Raw genomic sequence first — 13,576 nt, 5'->3', positions numbered from 1 at the left:
CACTCAGGAGGCAGAGGCAGGCAGATCTCTGTGAGTTTGAGGACAGCCTGGTCTACATAGCAAGTTCCAGGCCAGCTGGAGCTGCAGGGAGACCCTATCTCAAAAAAAAAAAAAAGGTTCTAGAGCCTAAATCATATACTCTGCAAAGAATTCTTAGGCACATGTCCCTTGCAGGAAAACTGAAACAATAAAGTATGGAAACTCATATGATCAAAAACCTTAACAGCTCACTGTAGGCCTTTGGATGGGGCAATCACAACTGTGAACAATAGGTCCTACTTTGGGAAGGTTCATGGGTGTCCTCAGCCTGGTCCTGACGCTCTTCATTAACATCCGCTGCTCTGTGGGCAGTAGATGATACTTCATGGCCTCAATAAGGTAATCTTTACACGCACTGCTGTTCTTCACCAGTGCTTCCTCTTCAACCCTCTGCAAGAAGAAAGCAAACACACCCTATGAGGGAACAGCCAGGGCAGGATAAAACTGCCACAGAAACAGAAACAAAGAGAAAAAAGCAGTAACTATCCTGTCTACATCAGCCTTAGCTTCTCCTCAGGTATTTGGCCTGCAGGAAAAAACAGCAATGAAAATTAAAAACTTCCATCTCAGGCAGAAGAAATGAACTCTTTAAGAACATGGCATTCACTTGCTTCTCATCTTTAATGAGCCAAACAGTTGAAAAGAAAAAGGAAAAGGAAAACTTGCTGGAAAAAAAAAAGTTATGGGATTTGTGAATTTTATCATGGAATTCACGCCACCCTTCTATTCTAATAAATCTAAGTGAATATTAAGATGCAAAGACTTGGCTGGGTCCCAGCACTCGGGAGGCAAAGGCAGGGAATCGCTGTAAATTCGAGGCTAGCCTGGTCTACATAGCGAGTTCCAGGTCAGCTGGGGCTACAGGGAGACCCTGTGTCAAAAATACTGGAAAAAAAAAAAAAAAGGAAAAAAAAAAAGAGAGAGAGAGAGACGCAAAGACTTTTATCGGGCTCATTAAAAGATTTAGATAAGGAGTTCTTCAAATGGGCTAAGCAATACTAACAGGTCAATGATATTTTCTTCTAACACAAGAGGGCAAATGAAATATCTAGAAAAGAGAGTCAAAATACTTTAAAAATATTGTACCTAGATCATAAATTTTTGGCCTGACCTCAAATCAGTACAGGGCTTTCTTTCTTTCTCTTTTCTTACTATAGGATCAAAGATCATTCAGATAATGTTAAATGATGAGATTCCAAGAAATCTTAAAATTCTGAAACTTAATCTGCTAATAAAAATGTTTCATAAATAATTTCAATCACAAAAGATAATGCTGACATGCTCCTGGAAGGATGACAATAAACAAAAAAGACTAAATTCCAAATAGTTCAAGGACTACTAAGAATCATTTATTCCTCTTTATTCCAAAATAATCTGCTTTTCTTCAGCTAAGAAATAAAGAAACCACATACATGTCACTGTGAAATTATGAAGTAGAATTAAATAGTATTTGGGTCAAATCTCGAAATTCCATTTCTGCTGGGTAATCAGAAGAGTCTATCAAAAGAAAAAAGTAGAGAAGATGTAGCACAGGGCAGAGCTCAGGCACATTTATTTACATGTACTTAGATGACCACAAATGCCACCTGAAAAATCTCTAGTACTTACTAAATCAGAAATAGGGGCAGAAGCAAATTTCTAGGCCAACAGGGGATGGGTTAATAGGGAGCAACATCTTCAAAGATAGCAGATGCCTTAACTATCATCTTTCTTACACTCCAGTGACCTGCAGTCTGCAGCCCTGAACACTGTGTGATGGGGATCTAGCCACTGTCAGGCCAGTGAGAAGGTGCTGTGCACACTCCTATGTTTTGTATATGCGCTTACCTGCACTAAATACTCCCGGGGAAGCAAGGGTAACCGAACGTGTTCCATTAGCCGAGCCATAAACTCCTGCCTCACATCCTTGTCATGGTTTACCCAGGCTATTACCGCTTCAAACACCTTAAAAAATACAGAGAAAGGAAAAAGAAGCAATGAATTATGTGCCAAGGCATGTGGATATAATATGATAAAATTACATTTTATATACAAGTGTGGCTAACCCAAATCCAAGTACAATCCATGACTTAACTCTTTCAAAATCCTGACTTGCAACACACAAAGACACTCTACTGGCTTCTCTCTGAGTTTAGGAAGTCCTTTAGGAAGTATCTTTGTGTGCTAACAAGCACTTATCATTTCTTATTGACTAAGCATTTGCCAAGTTCATTACTGAGTCTTTACTGAAGTTGGATGACAGCTGTGACAAAATGATACAGAATTGACTTATTTCATTGTATTTGGTTCTATGCACACAGATTTGAATTGCAAGTCTCTTTGGAATAAAGCACCCAAAATAATTAAGCAAAGAGATCTTTTGAAATGAAACTATGGACTGCTTAATCCTCATTGTTAACCTGACTGGCTTCCAAATCACCTCTGGGTGTGTCTGCGAGGGTATTTTCAGAGAGGATAAATTGAGGTGGAAGGACCCACCTTGAAGAGCACCATCCCATGGGCTAGAGACCCAGACAGAATGAATGGAAGAAAAGGGAAAGCCAGCAGAGTGCTAGCATTCCCCCTTTCTCTGCCTCCTGGCCCTATGACATGAAGCTGTACTGTTCCACCATGTTCTTCCATCATGGTAGATGGAACCCTCTGGAACCACAGGTCAAATAAATCTTTCCTATAAGTTGGTGATGTGGTCACAGCAACAGAAAAGTAACTAACAGATACACCCTTACAAATAACTCCTTTTATAAATTTCCTTCAGGTTTACAAACATTGGACCATACACTTAAATCAAAGGTCTACAGACTATGTTAACTCTTCTTCGTCACAGTAGAATCTATTAAAATCAGTATTCTGAATATTTTTGCAAACTAAATAGAAAGGCATCACTACATACACATTCCCATGAGAAAGCTTATAATGCTTAATAGACAGTGTTTCTCCACACAATTTCCTCACAGACTGATGAATACATTTCCTGATCATCTTTAAAAGGTTGCAGAAAATGTATGGCAATATGCAAATGGTTACTGGGAACAAAAATAGGCAATTTTGATATGGTTATAGAGCAAGAAGCTAAAAATATAGCACATTATAATTATTATCCTTCTTTAATTCATCCTGTCAACAAGGACTTATTCATTACTGCCATATACCAGGTGCCAGGGATAAAGCAAAAGGAGTCTGCACTCTGCTGAGCCTATCCACCACTGCTCAGCACCATCTCCTCCCTGCACCTATTTCTACTGTCCTGCATCAGATTCCTCTACTCATGTTATGACTTCAACATGTTCCTGCCTGGCCTACACCCTACTCGGGACCCCTTCTGCTCATCATGAAGGTTAGTCCTATCCAGGAGTCACATCTCCCAGGACTTACACCATATGTAACAATCTTTCACAGTGCATCTGTGCTGGATAGCTTTAGTGTCAACTTGACACACCTGGGTTGAGGGAGCCTCAATTGGGAAATTCCCTCCATTGGACTGGCCTGTGGCCATGTCTATGGGGTATTTTCTTGATTGTTGAGTGATGTGGGAGGGCCCAGCCCACTGTGGGTAGTGCCACCCCTGGGCAGGTGGGCCCATGTTGGATAAGAGAGCAAGCTGAGCAGGGGCCAGAGGAGCAAGTCAGTAAGCAGTGTTCCTCCATGGCCTATGCTCCAGGTCCTGCTTCCAGGTTCCTGCCCTGGGTTCCTACCTTGGGCTCCCTGATGAACTGCAACCTGGGAGATGTAAGCTGAATAAACCCTTTCCTCCGCAAGTTGGTAGTGGTCAGAGTATTTTGTCACAGCAATAAAGAACAAACTAAGACAGCTCTAAACTGGGCGAGTGTGACCAACAGAGTGTGCGAAGAGGCTGTGTGTGACTTCTGAAGGTGGGTCACAAGAAGCCTTGAAGCTTTCACTGTGGTCTCTTGAACGGCTCTTGGAACAGTCATATGCCACATAAGAAGTCCACTTACCTGAAACCATAGTATAAAAAACTCAGGAAAAGAACAAAAGAGGAAGGAAGGGAGAGACAACAGGGATGTGAAGAAGACAGACCAATCCCCAGTCCAGGAGCCAGACACATCTGTGAAGGAGCTGCTTTGGACATTCCAAATTCACCAGACACCATGTGTAAAAGCAGCGAAGTTCTGGATCTATGGCTCTAATATAATCCAGCAGAATCAAGCCAGATACCCTCAGTCATCTGGGCCACCCCAGCTGAAGCCTCAGATGCTGTAGAGAAGAAGCAAACTGTCCCTAGTACATCCCACAGGAACTCTGACCAGCGAACTATGCACATCATGAAATGGGCTGAGTATACTGCTACATTCTGGGGTGGCTCAGGCAGTGTCAGTACAAAACCAGAGCAGTTCTCACCATCTTTCTTTATTACAGGGCTTACCACAGCATTTATCACTTCCTTAAAAACCCTGAGAGGCTCTTTACTACTATGAAGGTAATTTTCTTCACTACAGCTGAGAGGACATCATGATGCTTTCTTCCCACTTGATTTCTACTACTGTTCCAAAGTCTGAACCCCACTCATTCTTGAGCAACTGTTCTCTCACACTCCCTTACCTTCACACAGTCTGTTCCCTCACTGTGCAATGCTTTACCCATCCCTATCCATTTCCACTTCTCTGGCAAACTCAAACTCATTTCTAAAGATGTGGAGCCTACATCTGAACCAAGTTGAACTACCACTCGCCCTCTCAAATCAAATGCTCCTATGGTATCCTTTATGGCGCCCAGTAATCAGTTACTCCCCTGGTTTTACCACTCACTATGACTAGGGGAGTCTACTTTGTTAATCTTATATCCAGGACCTCCCAGACAGTGTGTGAGATATGGCAGGCGATCAATCCACATCTATTGAAATAAACAGTCATCTTGCCCTTCTTGATATCCCTAAAGTACTAAGATCACACACTCACAGTTCTGCATATTTACTCACACTGTACATCCTAGAGAGAATTATCATCTTCCTTTTAGTTGGTGTCTTTCAACTTACATGCCAACCCTACCAGCCTAGCCTTTGTACCCCCAAGTGGGATAAATAGCCCAAGAAATACAATCAGAGCTTATATAACTTTAAATGCAAACTATATGAATAGAGAGATGCATTTATTCTAAGCACATTGTTTTCTAAAGCTTTTGCCTCCCAATTCCCAGATTATAAATTACTGTGAAAAAACACACTGGCCCAGTAACTCCCAGTAACTCTCCTCTCTCTAACGATATGAAAGGTGCAGGAACATGGGAAGGGCAACCCCGAATGTGGAGAGTCAGAAGGCTATATCCAGAAGAAGCGACTGCATGGGGGAAAGGTGGGGAGAGGGAGGCAGGCAGGCTAGGCTGGTAGGGTTGGCATGTAAATTGCAAGAAACCAACTAAAAAGAAGATGTTAATCAAGGATGTTCAATCTACAACTAGCAAAATCCTACTTGATAGAAACCAGAAGTTTCCTGAGACAAATGTCTCACCCTGGCTAACTGTTAACAGCCACATCCTTATCTCGGGCCTGATAAAATGCCACAGCTGCAGAAAAGCCAGACAACCCACTCCTCTTGCCAGGATGTCTCCGCTGTCCTTAAGTCCCTGCTATCAGCTGGCTATCTGAGTTGAAAACAGCTACTTTGTTCTGCTCAGGCAAGCAACTCCAGGAAAATGACCCAAGAACACCTTAACTCAGACTTCACGTTGTGTGTGCCTTCTTTATTTCCAGCACTGTAAAATCCACTACCGCCCTCCTCCCTTTGCACAGCTTGCTTTCCTGTGGAGAAGCTGTTGCAGCCTTCACTAAATAAACCCTGTTCAGTCTGCTGCTCTGGTCTTTTATCTAAACTTTATTCTTTCTCTGTCCTTCTAAATCTAACACTGCTGCTTTGAGAAAGTTTTTTCAACTCACAAGATAGCAAAATTAGTGAGAAATACTGTGCTTGCATCAAATTCTTTTAGGCATCTAGCTGTAGGAATAAACTCATTTCCTGAAAGGTTTGCAATAGAGGTCAAGGACACAACTCTAAAGTTTGAGGAACCTCCCAAGTAGTAAAGGAACTTATGCAGGCAATCAACAAGTCAGATCACTAGGGCTCCCTGGTCAGCCAGTCTAGACTATTTAGATCATAATAGTCACACACTATTGCACCAATGGTCACAGAATAAAAATGTAGCAGTTTGGGGCTGTAGAGATAGCTCAGCATTTAAGAACTCTGGCTGCTCTTCCAGAAGTCTGAGTTCAGTTCCCAACACCCACATGGCAGCTAACAACTGTCTGTAACTGCAGTTCCAGGGGATCCAACACCCTCCTCTGAGCTCCACAGGCATTACATGACACAGGTGCACTTACATACATGCAGGCAATACACTCATACACATAAACAAAAATAATAAATAAAATATTAATAATTATTAATAAAAATAAAACAAAAGGTGGACAGTGCATGAGAAACAATACCTGGGATTATCCTCTGGTCTCCACATGCGTGAGGAACACACACACATGCCCTGTACCCTATCCCACCCCGAAAGAAAGAAGGAAGGGGGGGAAGGAGGGTGGGAGGAAGGGAGAAAAGGAGGGAGGGAAAGAGGGAGGGAGGGAAAGAGGGAGGGAGGGAAGATGAGGACAGGAAGTGGGGAAGTTGGGGAGGGGGAGGGGAAAAGACAGTGTCACTGCATACTGGAGAAAGGAAATACACTTGCCTTCTCTTCTGAGGAAATGGTAAGTTTGTCACTTGAGATTAAGCTGCACACTTGTTCGATGCCAAGGTTGAGAAATTCTTCACTAAGCACGACATCTGCAAAATGTTGCTCTGTTAGAGAACCAGAAAGAAAATTCATTAACACCAATTACATTGAGTTTCAAGTTGGTTAAAAAGGAAATGTGTCTTAACTAACCTAAGAATGAGAAAACTAACTGAATTTCTCCTAGGCAAGAACGGCTCTCAGCAGACTCAGGGATCCTCTGGAAGGGTCCTGGGATGTGTTTCTAGAAGCTGTGCAGGTGGGAAGGCTGCCTTGGATGCCCACTGGGCTGAAATGCACTAGGATTTCACATGGAACACATTACATATCTACTCCTTACATGGTGAAGGCAATATTTAAATCAGGAATGCCTTCTGATCACATGAATCACAGAGCCCATATTAATACAGATCACACACTTGAAACATATTAGGCAAAACATTAGACGACTAGAATATTCTGAAGGAAGGAAACTCAGTTTAATTTGAAAAGTAATCCAAAAATTTTAAATGTTGGTCAATATGAATATATAGGCAGCATTTTTAAAAAAAATGAAAGCAATACAAATTTTTTTGTTGTTTATAAATCTAAATTCTATATAGTAGTTTATTTGGGAACAAAATTATTTTTATACCTCAACTCCTTCTCTGAAACTGGTAAAATTGGTTAATTCTTAAAATACTAAAATTCTTTTGTTTACTGAGTATGGTGGTGCATAACTTTAATCCCATCACTCTAGAGGCAAAGGCAGGCAGAACTCTGAGTTCCAGGCCAGCCAGGGCTACAAAGTGAGACCCTGTCTCATAAAACAAAAAAACAGGTCCTTGAACATATTTATAATCACTATTTTGAAATCACTGTCATGTGTATCCAGTAGGTTACCACTCTAAGGAAACAATACACTGGAGGAGACATAATATCTTGGTCATTTATGTTGTTTGTGGGTTTTGGTTTTTGTATTTTTTTTAATGAGACCTAGGCTTCTGGACTTGTGTCAGTGGTAGTGTTTCTTGGTATACATAGGTGAACTCATCTTTGTTGAATAGTTGTTTGTATCTTAGTTTGATGTTTCCCCAACTTGCCAGGCTATAGCCCAGTTGAGTAGTGCTTGGTGTTCAATTTGGGGGCCACTTTACCCTGATGTGTAAATGGAGTGTAAGAGGTGATCTCAGTTCAGCTATGGATAGGTGCAACTCTTGAGCTGAGGTTTCAGCACTGATTCTTCATGATCCTGGAGCAGCAGGGTGGGCTGGGTGGCTGCTAGGTGAACAGGTGGGCAGACAGGTCAAGCAGAGAGAGGGTGTAGGTTTGGGGTACACAGGTATCCTAGCAAGCAGGCCTGAGAGCTGAGATGGTGGGGGGTGGTCTTGGGAAAGGGAACTCAGGACACAGGTCGGGGTGAGCTCAGAGGTCTGGGTGTGCAAGAGTTCTAGCTATCAGAGGAAGCCTGAGAGCTGAAACGGTGGGGTATGGGGAGGTGTGGGAAAGGGAACTCCCTACAGCAAGTCTGAGAGAGCTTGAAGGTCTGGGGGTGCAAAGTCAGAAAATTAATAAATGGACATGGGGAGGAGGACTTCTTGGGAGGGGAGGTGATATAAAGGGGGAAAGAGGAACAATAGAGTGAGAAGGGTTAATTGGGGTGGAGAGCAAGAGTGCAGGGCAGAGTGGGAAGTATGAGGAAATATAACACTAAAGGTCTTTAGAAAAAGTCCTATAAGGGGGATGGAGAGATGGCTCAGTGGTTAAAAGTACTGGCTGCTCTTGCAGAAAACCCAGGTTTGGTTCCCAACATGGCAGTTAACAACTGTCCATAACTGTAGTTCTGATTCAACACCTTCTTCTGGCTTCCATGGGTACTGCACAACATGAGTACACTTACATACATGCACATTAAATAAATAAATGGAAGGAAGGAAGGAAGGAAGGAAGGAAGGAAGGAGGAAAGAAGGAAAGAAAGAAAACCTATATGGAAACCCACCACTATAGAATCTTCTAAAAGTATGTACACATATATTATGAAAAGAGATTAAAAGGAGTTGACCTATAACAAGGGGACATTGCTCCTACTAGACATCATAATCTAGCAAAGTAAAAGCCCAGTGCCAGGAATGGACTCCCTTTCTTGAAGCTGATGACCAGGGATCCCAGAGACCTCAAACAATACTGGCTATTGCCCTTGCTCTTGACTATCCACCAGAACTTTACAGTAAGACCTTATTGCTGAAGACACTGCATATATGAGCTATAGAACAAACAAGGAGAAATCAGGCTGGTACTGACTTCAAAGCTTCATCTCTACTGACTAGCTTTCATAGTGCTGGAAAATGTTATGCATGCCATCTGAAGAGAAAATTAATCAACCTTACCCAGATGAACTACAACAACAACTGGTCTGGCAAAATATACCCACTGGTGCAATAGTGGCACAAAAATTATGGGAGTAACCAACCATTTTCTACTTGGATTTAAGGTCCACTTCATAAGACAGAGCCTATACCTGACACTGATAATCAGGTCTAGGAACCTATGGCTATACAAGTTCACAGGCTATAGGAGAGTGCTTACTACTATTATTCTACTAAATAAATATAATATTAAATTGACTCCTAATGACTTATTTTTATACCAATAGATGAATGCATCTCTCAACTGTCATCAGAGAAGGTTCCCCTATGCAGCGGATGGTGATTAAAATGGAGACCCACAACTGGCCAACATGCACAGAGTAAGACGCTGCAGACTGCTTATCCCTGAATAGGATACCTAGATCAAATTTCTACCTCCCAAAGCTCAGGAACCATTGCAGAAGAGGGGGTGAAAAGACTCTGTTAATGTAAGAGGCAGAGGTGGTGGAGGACCATAAGGAAATAAAAGTTTTCCAGACAGCTGGTTAGTTACTCATATGAACTCGCAGCAATGGTGACAGCATGGACAAGTCCAATTCAAACTCAAACCAGAAAGTAATCCCAGCACAGATGTGGGGAAGTGGGTAAGAAACTTCAACCCAACGTGAGGAACTACTGGCAACCAACAGCTGCTTGGAGGGGGTAGAGACAGTCTCTTTCAAGGATGTCACTCTTGGTAGGTTAATCAGGCTCCAGTGGATAGACCCACACTGAAGGACATTTGAGGATACAAATTAGTCTTTACAGGCCATACCATATCATATGTGTGTGTGTGTGTGTGTGTGTGTGTGTGTGTGTGTATGTATAAAACAGGCAGGTATTAGTAAGGGGAGGTGTGGATAGGGGAGGAGAATCTAAACACAATCAAATCAAAATATATTGTCTGAAAACCACAAAAATTCATTAAAAAAAAAAAACAAGGGGCCAAGAAATGGCTCAGCAGGCAAGAGTGAGTACTGCTCTTGCAGAGACCTGGGTTTGAGTCCCAGTACCCACATGGTGGCTCACAACCACCTGTAACTTCAGTTTCAGGGGATCTGATGTATTCCTCTGGCATCTATGGGCATGCATGCATGTGCTACACATGCCTGCAGACAAAACCCTCATACACACAAAATAAAAGTAGTAAATAAATCGACCCCTCCCCACACATACAAAAAACTTTTCCTTGATTTCACAAGTATGCGTGCTCACCCCAAAACTGGGCGGGGGGAGGGTGACTCCATTAATGTATTTATTTAACTAATACATAGAACTATCTTATAGAAAACAGCTTTGTTGCCTACCTCTCACTCACAAAACTGGAGCTTGTAAGAGAATGTTGTGGCCTGGGTTTTGCACTTAGGCACAGGAAATTCGAATCCCAGTCTACCATGTGCTAGGCTGTATAGTCTCAGGCAATTATGTCATTTCCCAAACAGGGGCTCCCATGTTTGTGGGGTTTAATGAAAATACCTTACTTAAAAATGCTGTGAGGATGAAATAAGCTAATGGTTTATAAAGCGAGAGGAGTTATGTATGGCAGAGAATAAGCATTTGATAACCTAGTGCTTATTGGGATTGAGCTCTCCAAGTCCTAAAAGTCTGCTAGAAAATCTGCATCATCTTCGCTCTAGGTCTTCACAATAACTATACTCTAAGAGTACTTTTAAAAAACTTTTCTAAGGTGAAATAAAAGCTTCATTTCAAATATGTATTTCAAAATACCATTAAAAAGAATCCTGGCTTCTTCTTCAGAACACTTGAGAAATAAAACGTACATTTTCACAAACCTCATGAATAACTATTCACTATTTAAAAGACTCATCACAAGATGACTTTAAAAATAATAACCAGCTCTAGGGTAATTACAGAATGAATAAAAATCTAACAGACGAAGGTTTTTTTTTGTTTTTGTCTAGAATAAAAATCTAAAAGATGCAGGTTTTTTTCAAACTCAAAGTCTTGATTAAGCCATGCGTTACACTGAAATAAATGTGAGAATGAAGACAAATTTTTAAAATTTGTTTATTTTTATTTACGTGTAAGATTGTTTTGCTTGCATGATTAAGTGCACCTATGTCATGCAGTGTCCACAGAGGTCAGAAGAGGGTGTCAGATTCCCTGGAACTGGAGTTTCAAAGGTTGTTAGCCACCAAATGGGTGCTGGGAACTGAACCCAAGCCCTCTGTAAGAGCAACCAGTGAAATTCTTAATGAAAAGGACAAATGGGTCCAGAAATGGTCCCACACAAACTGATTTTGCACAGAAGCAAAGGTGGTTGGATGGAAAAAGGGTATTCTTTCCAACAAAGGAAGCTGAGACAGCGGACACCCACTCATACAAAACAATTTACATAAAGACCTATTTTTCACAAGAATTAACACAAAATGGATCACACATCTGCAAGAGAACCACAAACCATAAGAGTTCCAGAAAGTAACACACGAGAAAACCCAACAGACACTGTGTCTGAGATAACTTTTCTTACACAACACCAAAAGCAGGACTCATGAAGGAAACGATTAATAAGCTGGAGCTCATTAAAACTAAAAACTTTTGCCCCCAAAAGATAGTGTCACAAAATGAAAAGATAAGCCGCAACCTAAGAGAAAAGTTTTCGTAAAACACACATATTATAAAGAAACATTATACGAAATATACAAAGACCTCTTAAAACGCAACACTAAGTAAACAACCCAATTTTTAAAATGGGTAGCAGATCAAAATAGACACCCCACTGAAGATAATACAAAGATGGAAAATAATAATATCCAAAGATGCTCTAGTAGCATCACATATTTACACATCAACTGGAACACTAAAATCCAATACACTAAGAACATCAAATACTGGCAAAGGTATGGGACGACAGAAATTCTTGTTCATTGCTGGTAAACAGTTTGGCAATTTCTTCCAAAATCAGACTTATTCTTAACACACAGTCCCCATTTGTACTCTTTGTCACTTACTAGAATGAATTGAAAATTCTATGGCCAAAACAAAATAGGCATAGAATGCCAGGCATTGTAATGCTCGCCTAAAATTCTAGTGCTCTGGAAGCTGGGACAAGATGATCAAAGTATTTGAAGCTAGCCTAAGCTATAGAGCAAAACCTGGTCTTGAAAAGGAGGGAGGAAGAGGGGTGAGGGGAGGGAGGGAAGGAGGATATAAAAGAAAAATTTTAAACCCAGTGGGTAAAAGTGGTTACCACACATACCTGACAACCCATTTCCTTCCCAGATCTGTAACTGCAGCACTCCTAAGGTGTGATGGAAGCTAGAGGCAAGAGAATCACCTGGAAACTCTTGTGCCACCTGGCCCAGAGTACATAACAGCAGACAGAAATGACCTTAACTAAAATACAAGGTCAAAGGAGAGGAACTGGTTCCTAAAATTGTCCTCTGACCCCCATATGCACACCATGGCATGGGCACCCTGCACTTAAGACACATCTCTCTCTCTCTCTCTCTCTCTCTCTCTCTCTCTCTCTCTCTCTCTCTCTCCCCTCTTAAAATTAAAAACCATACAAAGATTTACAGCATCTGAATAAGCTTCTACTGCGTATATGTGCCACATTTTCATTATCTATTCATCTACGAATGGACATCTAGCCATTTCCTGGCTATTGTGAGAGAGCAGCAATAAACACAGATGAACAATTACCTCATGGTAGGATATAGAGTGCTTTGGGTATATAGCCAAGAGTGGTATAGGTGGGTCCTAAGGTAGTTCTATTTATAGTTCCCCCTTTCCCTCCCTCCCTCTCTTTCTTCCTTTGTGTTAGGAATTGAACTTAGGGTCTTACCCATGCAAGACAAGCACTCTCCAACTAAGCGCTATTTGAGACTTTTTGAGGACACTCACTCAATACTGACTTCCACAGTGGCTGCGCCACCAACAATGAATGAGAGTTCTGCTTCCCCCACATCTTTGTATTTAGTTATAAAGAAAAGTGAAATCATAAAATTTGAAGAAAAAAGGATGGACCTGGAGAACACATTGTGAAGTAGCCCAGGCTCAGAAAGACAAATACTCCATGTTCTCTCATATGTAGACCCTAGCTAGCTTCCAATTCCTATGTGTGTGTATTTATGTGTAAAGGTCAAGAGCCTAGAAGGGGTCCATGAGATGGGGAAAAGGCAGCTGTGAGGGAGGGGGTGGGGGGAGTAACAAACACTTGTGATTTGAAAGTGGAAGGAGGGGCGCTGGAAGTGGAAGGATATGAGCGGGGGGCGGGGGGAGATGGGGAGGAGCAGGGGTTGGGAGGAACCAACCAAAACTAAGTATGTAGGAAAACAACATAAGGAAACCTGCTACTTTGTTCACTCACTAAAAATTTAAAAAATAAATTTAATGCCAGGCTTGGTGGCGCATACCTTTAATCCCAGCACTTGGGAGGCAGAGGCAGGTGGATCTTTGTGAGT

The 13,576-nt window shown here is 41.6% G+C and overlaps 1 protein-coding gene across 4 annotated transcripts in view; it reads right to left on the bottom strand.

Moving 5' to 3' along the window:
* The window catches only part of Klhl2 (kelch like family member 2), a 142,521-nt gene that overhangs the window by 27,833 nt on the left and 101,112 nt on the right, over positions 1–13,576 (bottom strand). For all 4 annotated transcript variants that reach the window (XM_008831493.3, XM_029562650.1, XM_029562644.1 and 1 more), the window contains 3 exons: positions 6,724–6,833; positions 1,867–1,983; positions 280–429 (listed from right to left, as the gene is read on the bottom strand). In XM_008831493.3, the coding sequence (XP_008829715.1) occupies positions 280–429; positions 1,867–1,983; positions 6,724–6,833 (377 nt within the window). The remainder of the gene's footprint in view (positions 1–279; positions 430–1,866; positions 1,984–6,723; positions 6,834–13,576) is intronic.

This window comes from Nannospalax galili, unplaced genomic scaffold (assembly GCF_000622305.1).
Source record: "Nannospalax galili isolate Female #2095 unplaced genomic scaffold, S.galili_v1.0 scaffold1491, whole genome shotgun sequence".
Taxonomy (NCBI): Eukaryota; Metazoa; Chordata; class Mammalia; order Rodentia; family Spalacidae; genus Nannospalax; species Nannospalax galili.
Note: the sequence above shows the minus strand (reverse complement) of the source record. Positions and strands in the feature narration are given on the sequence as shown.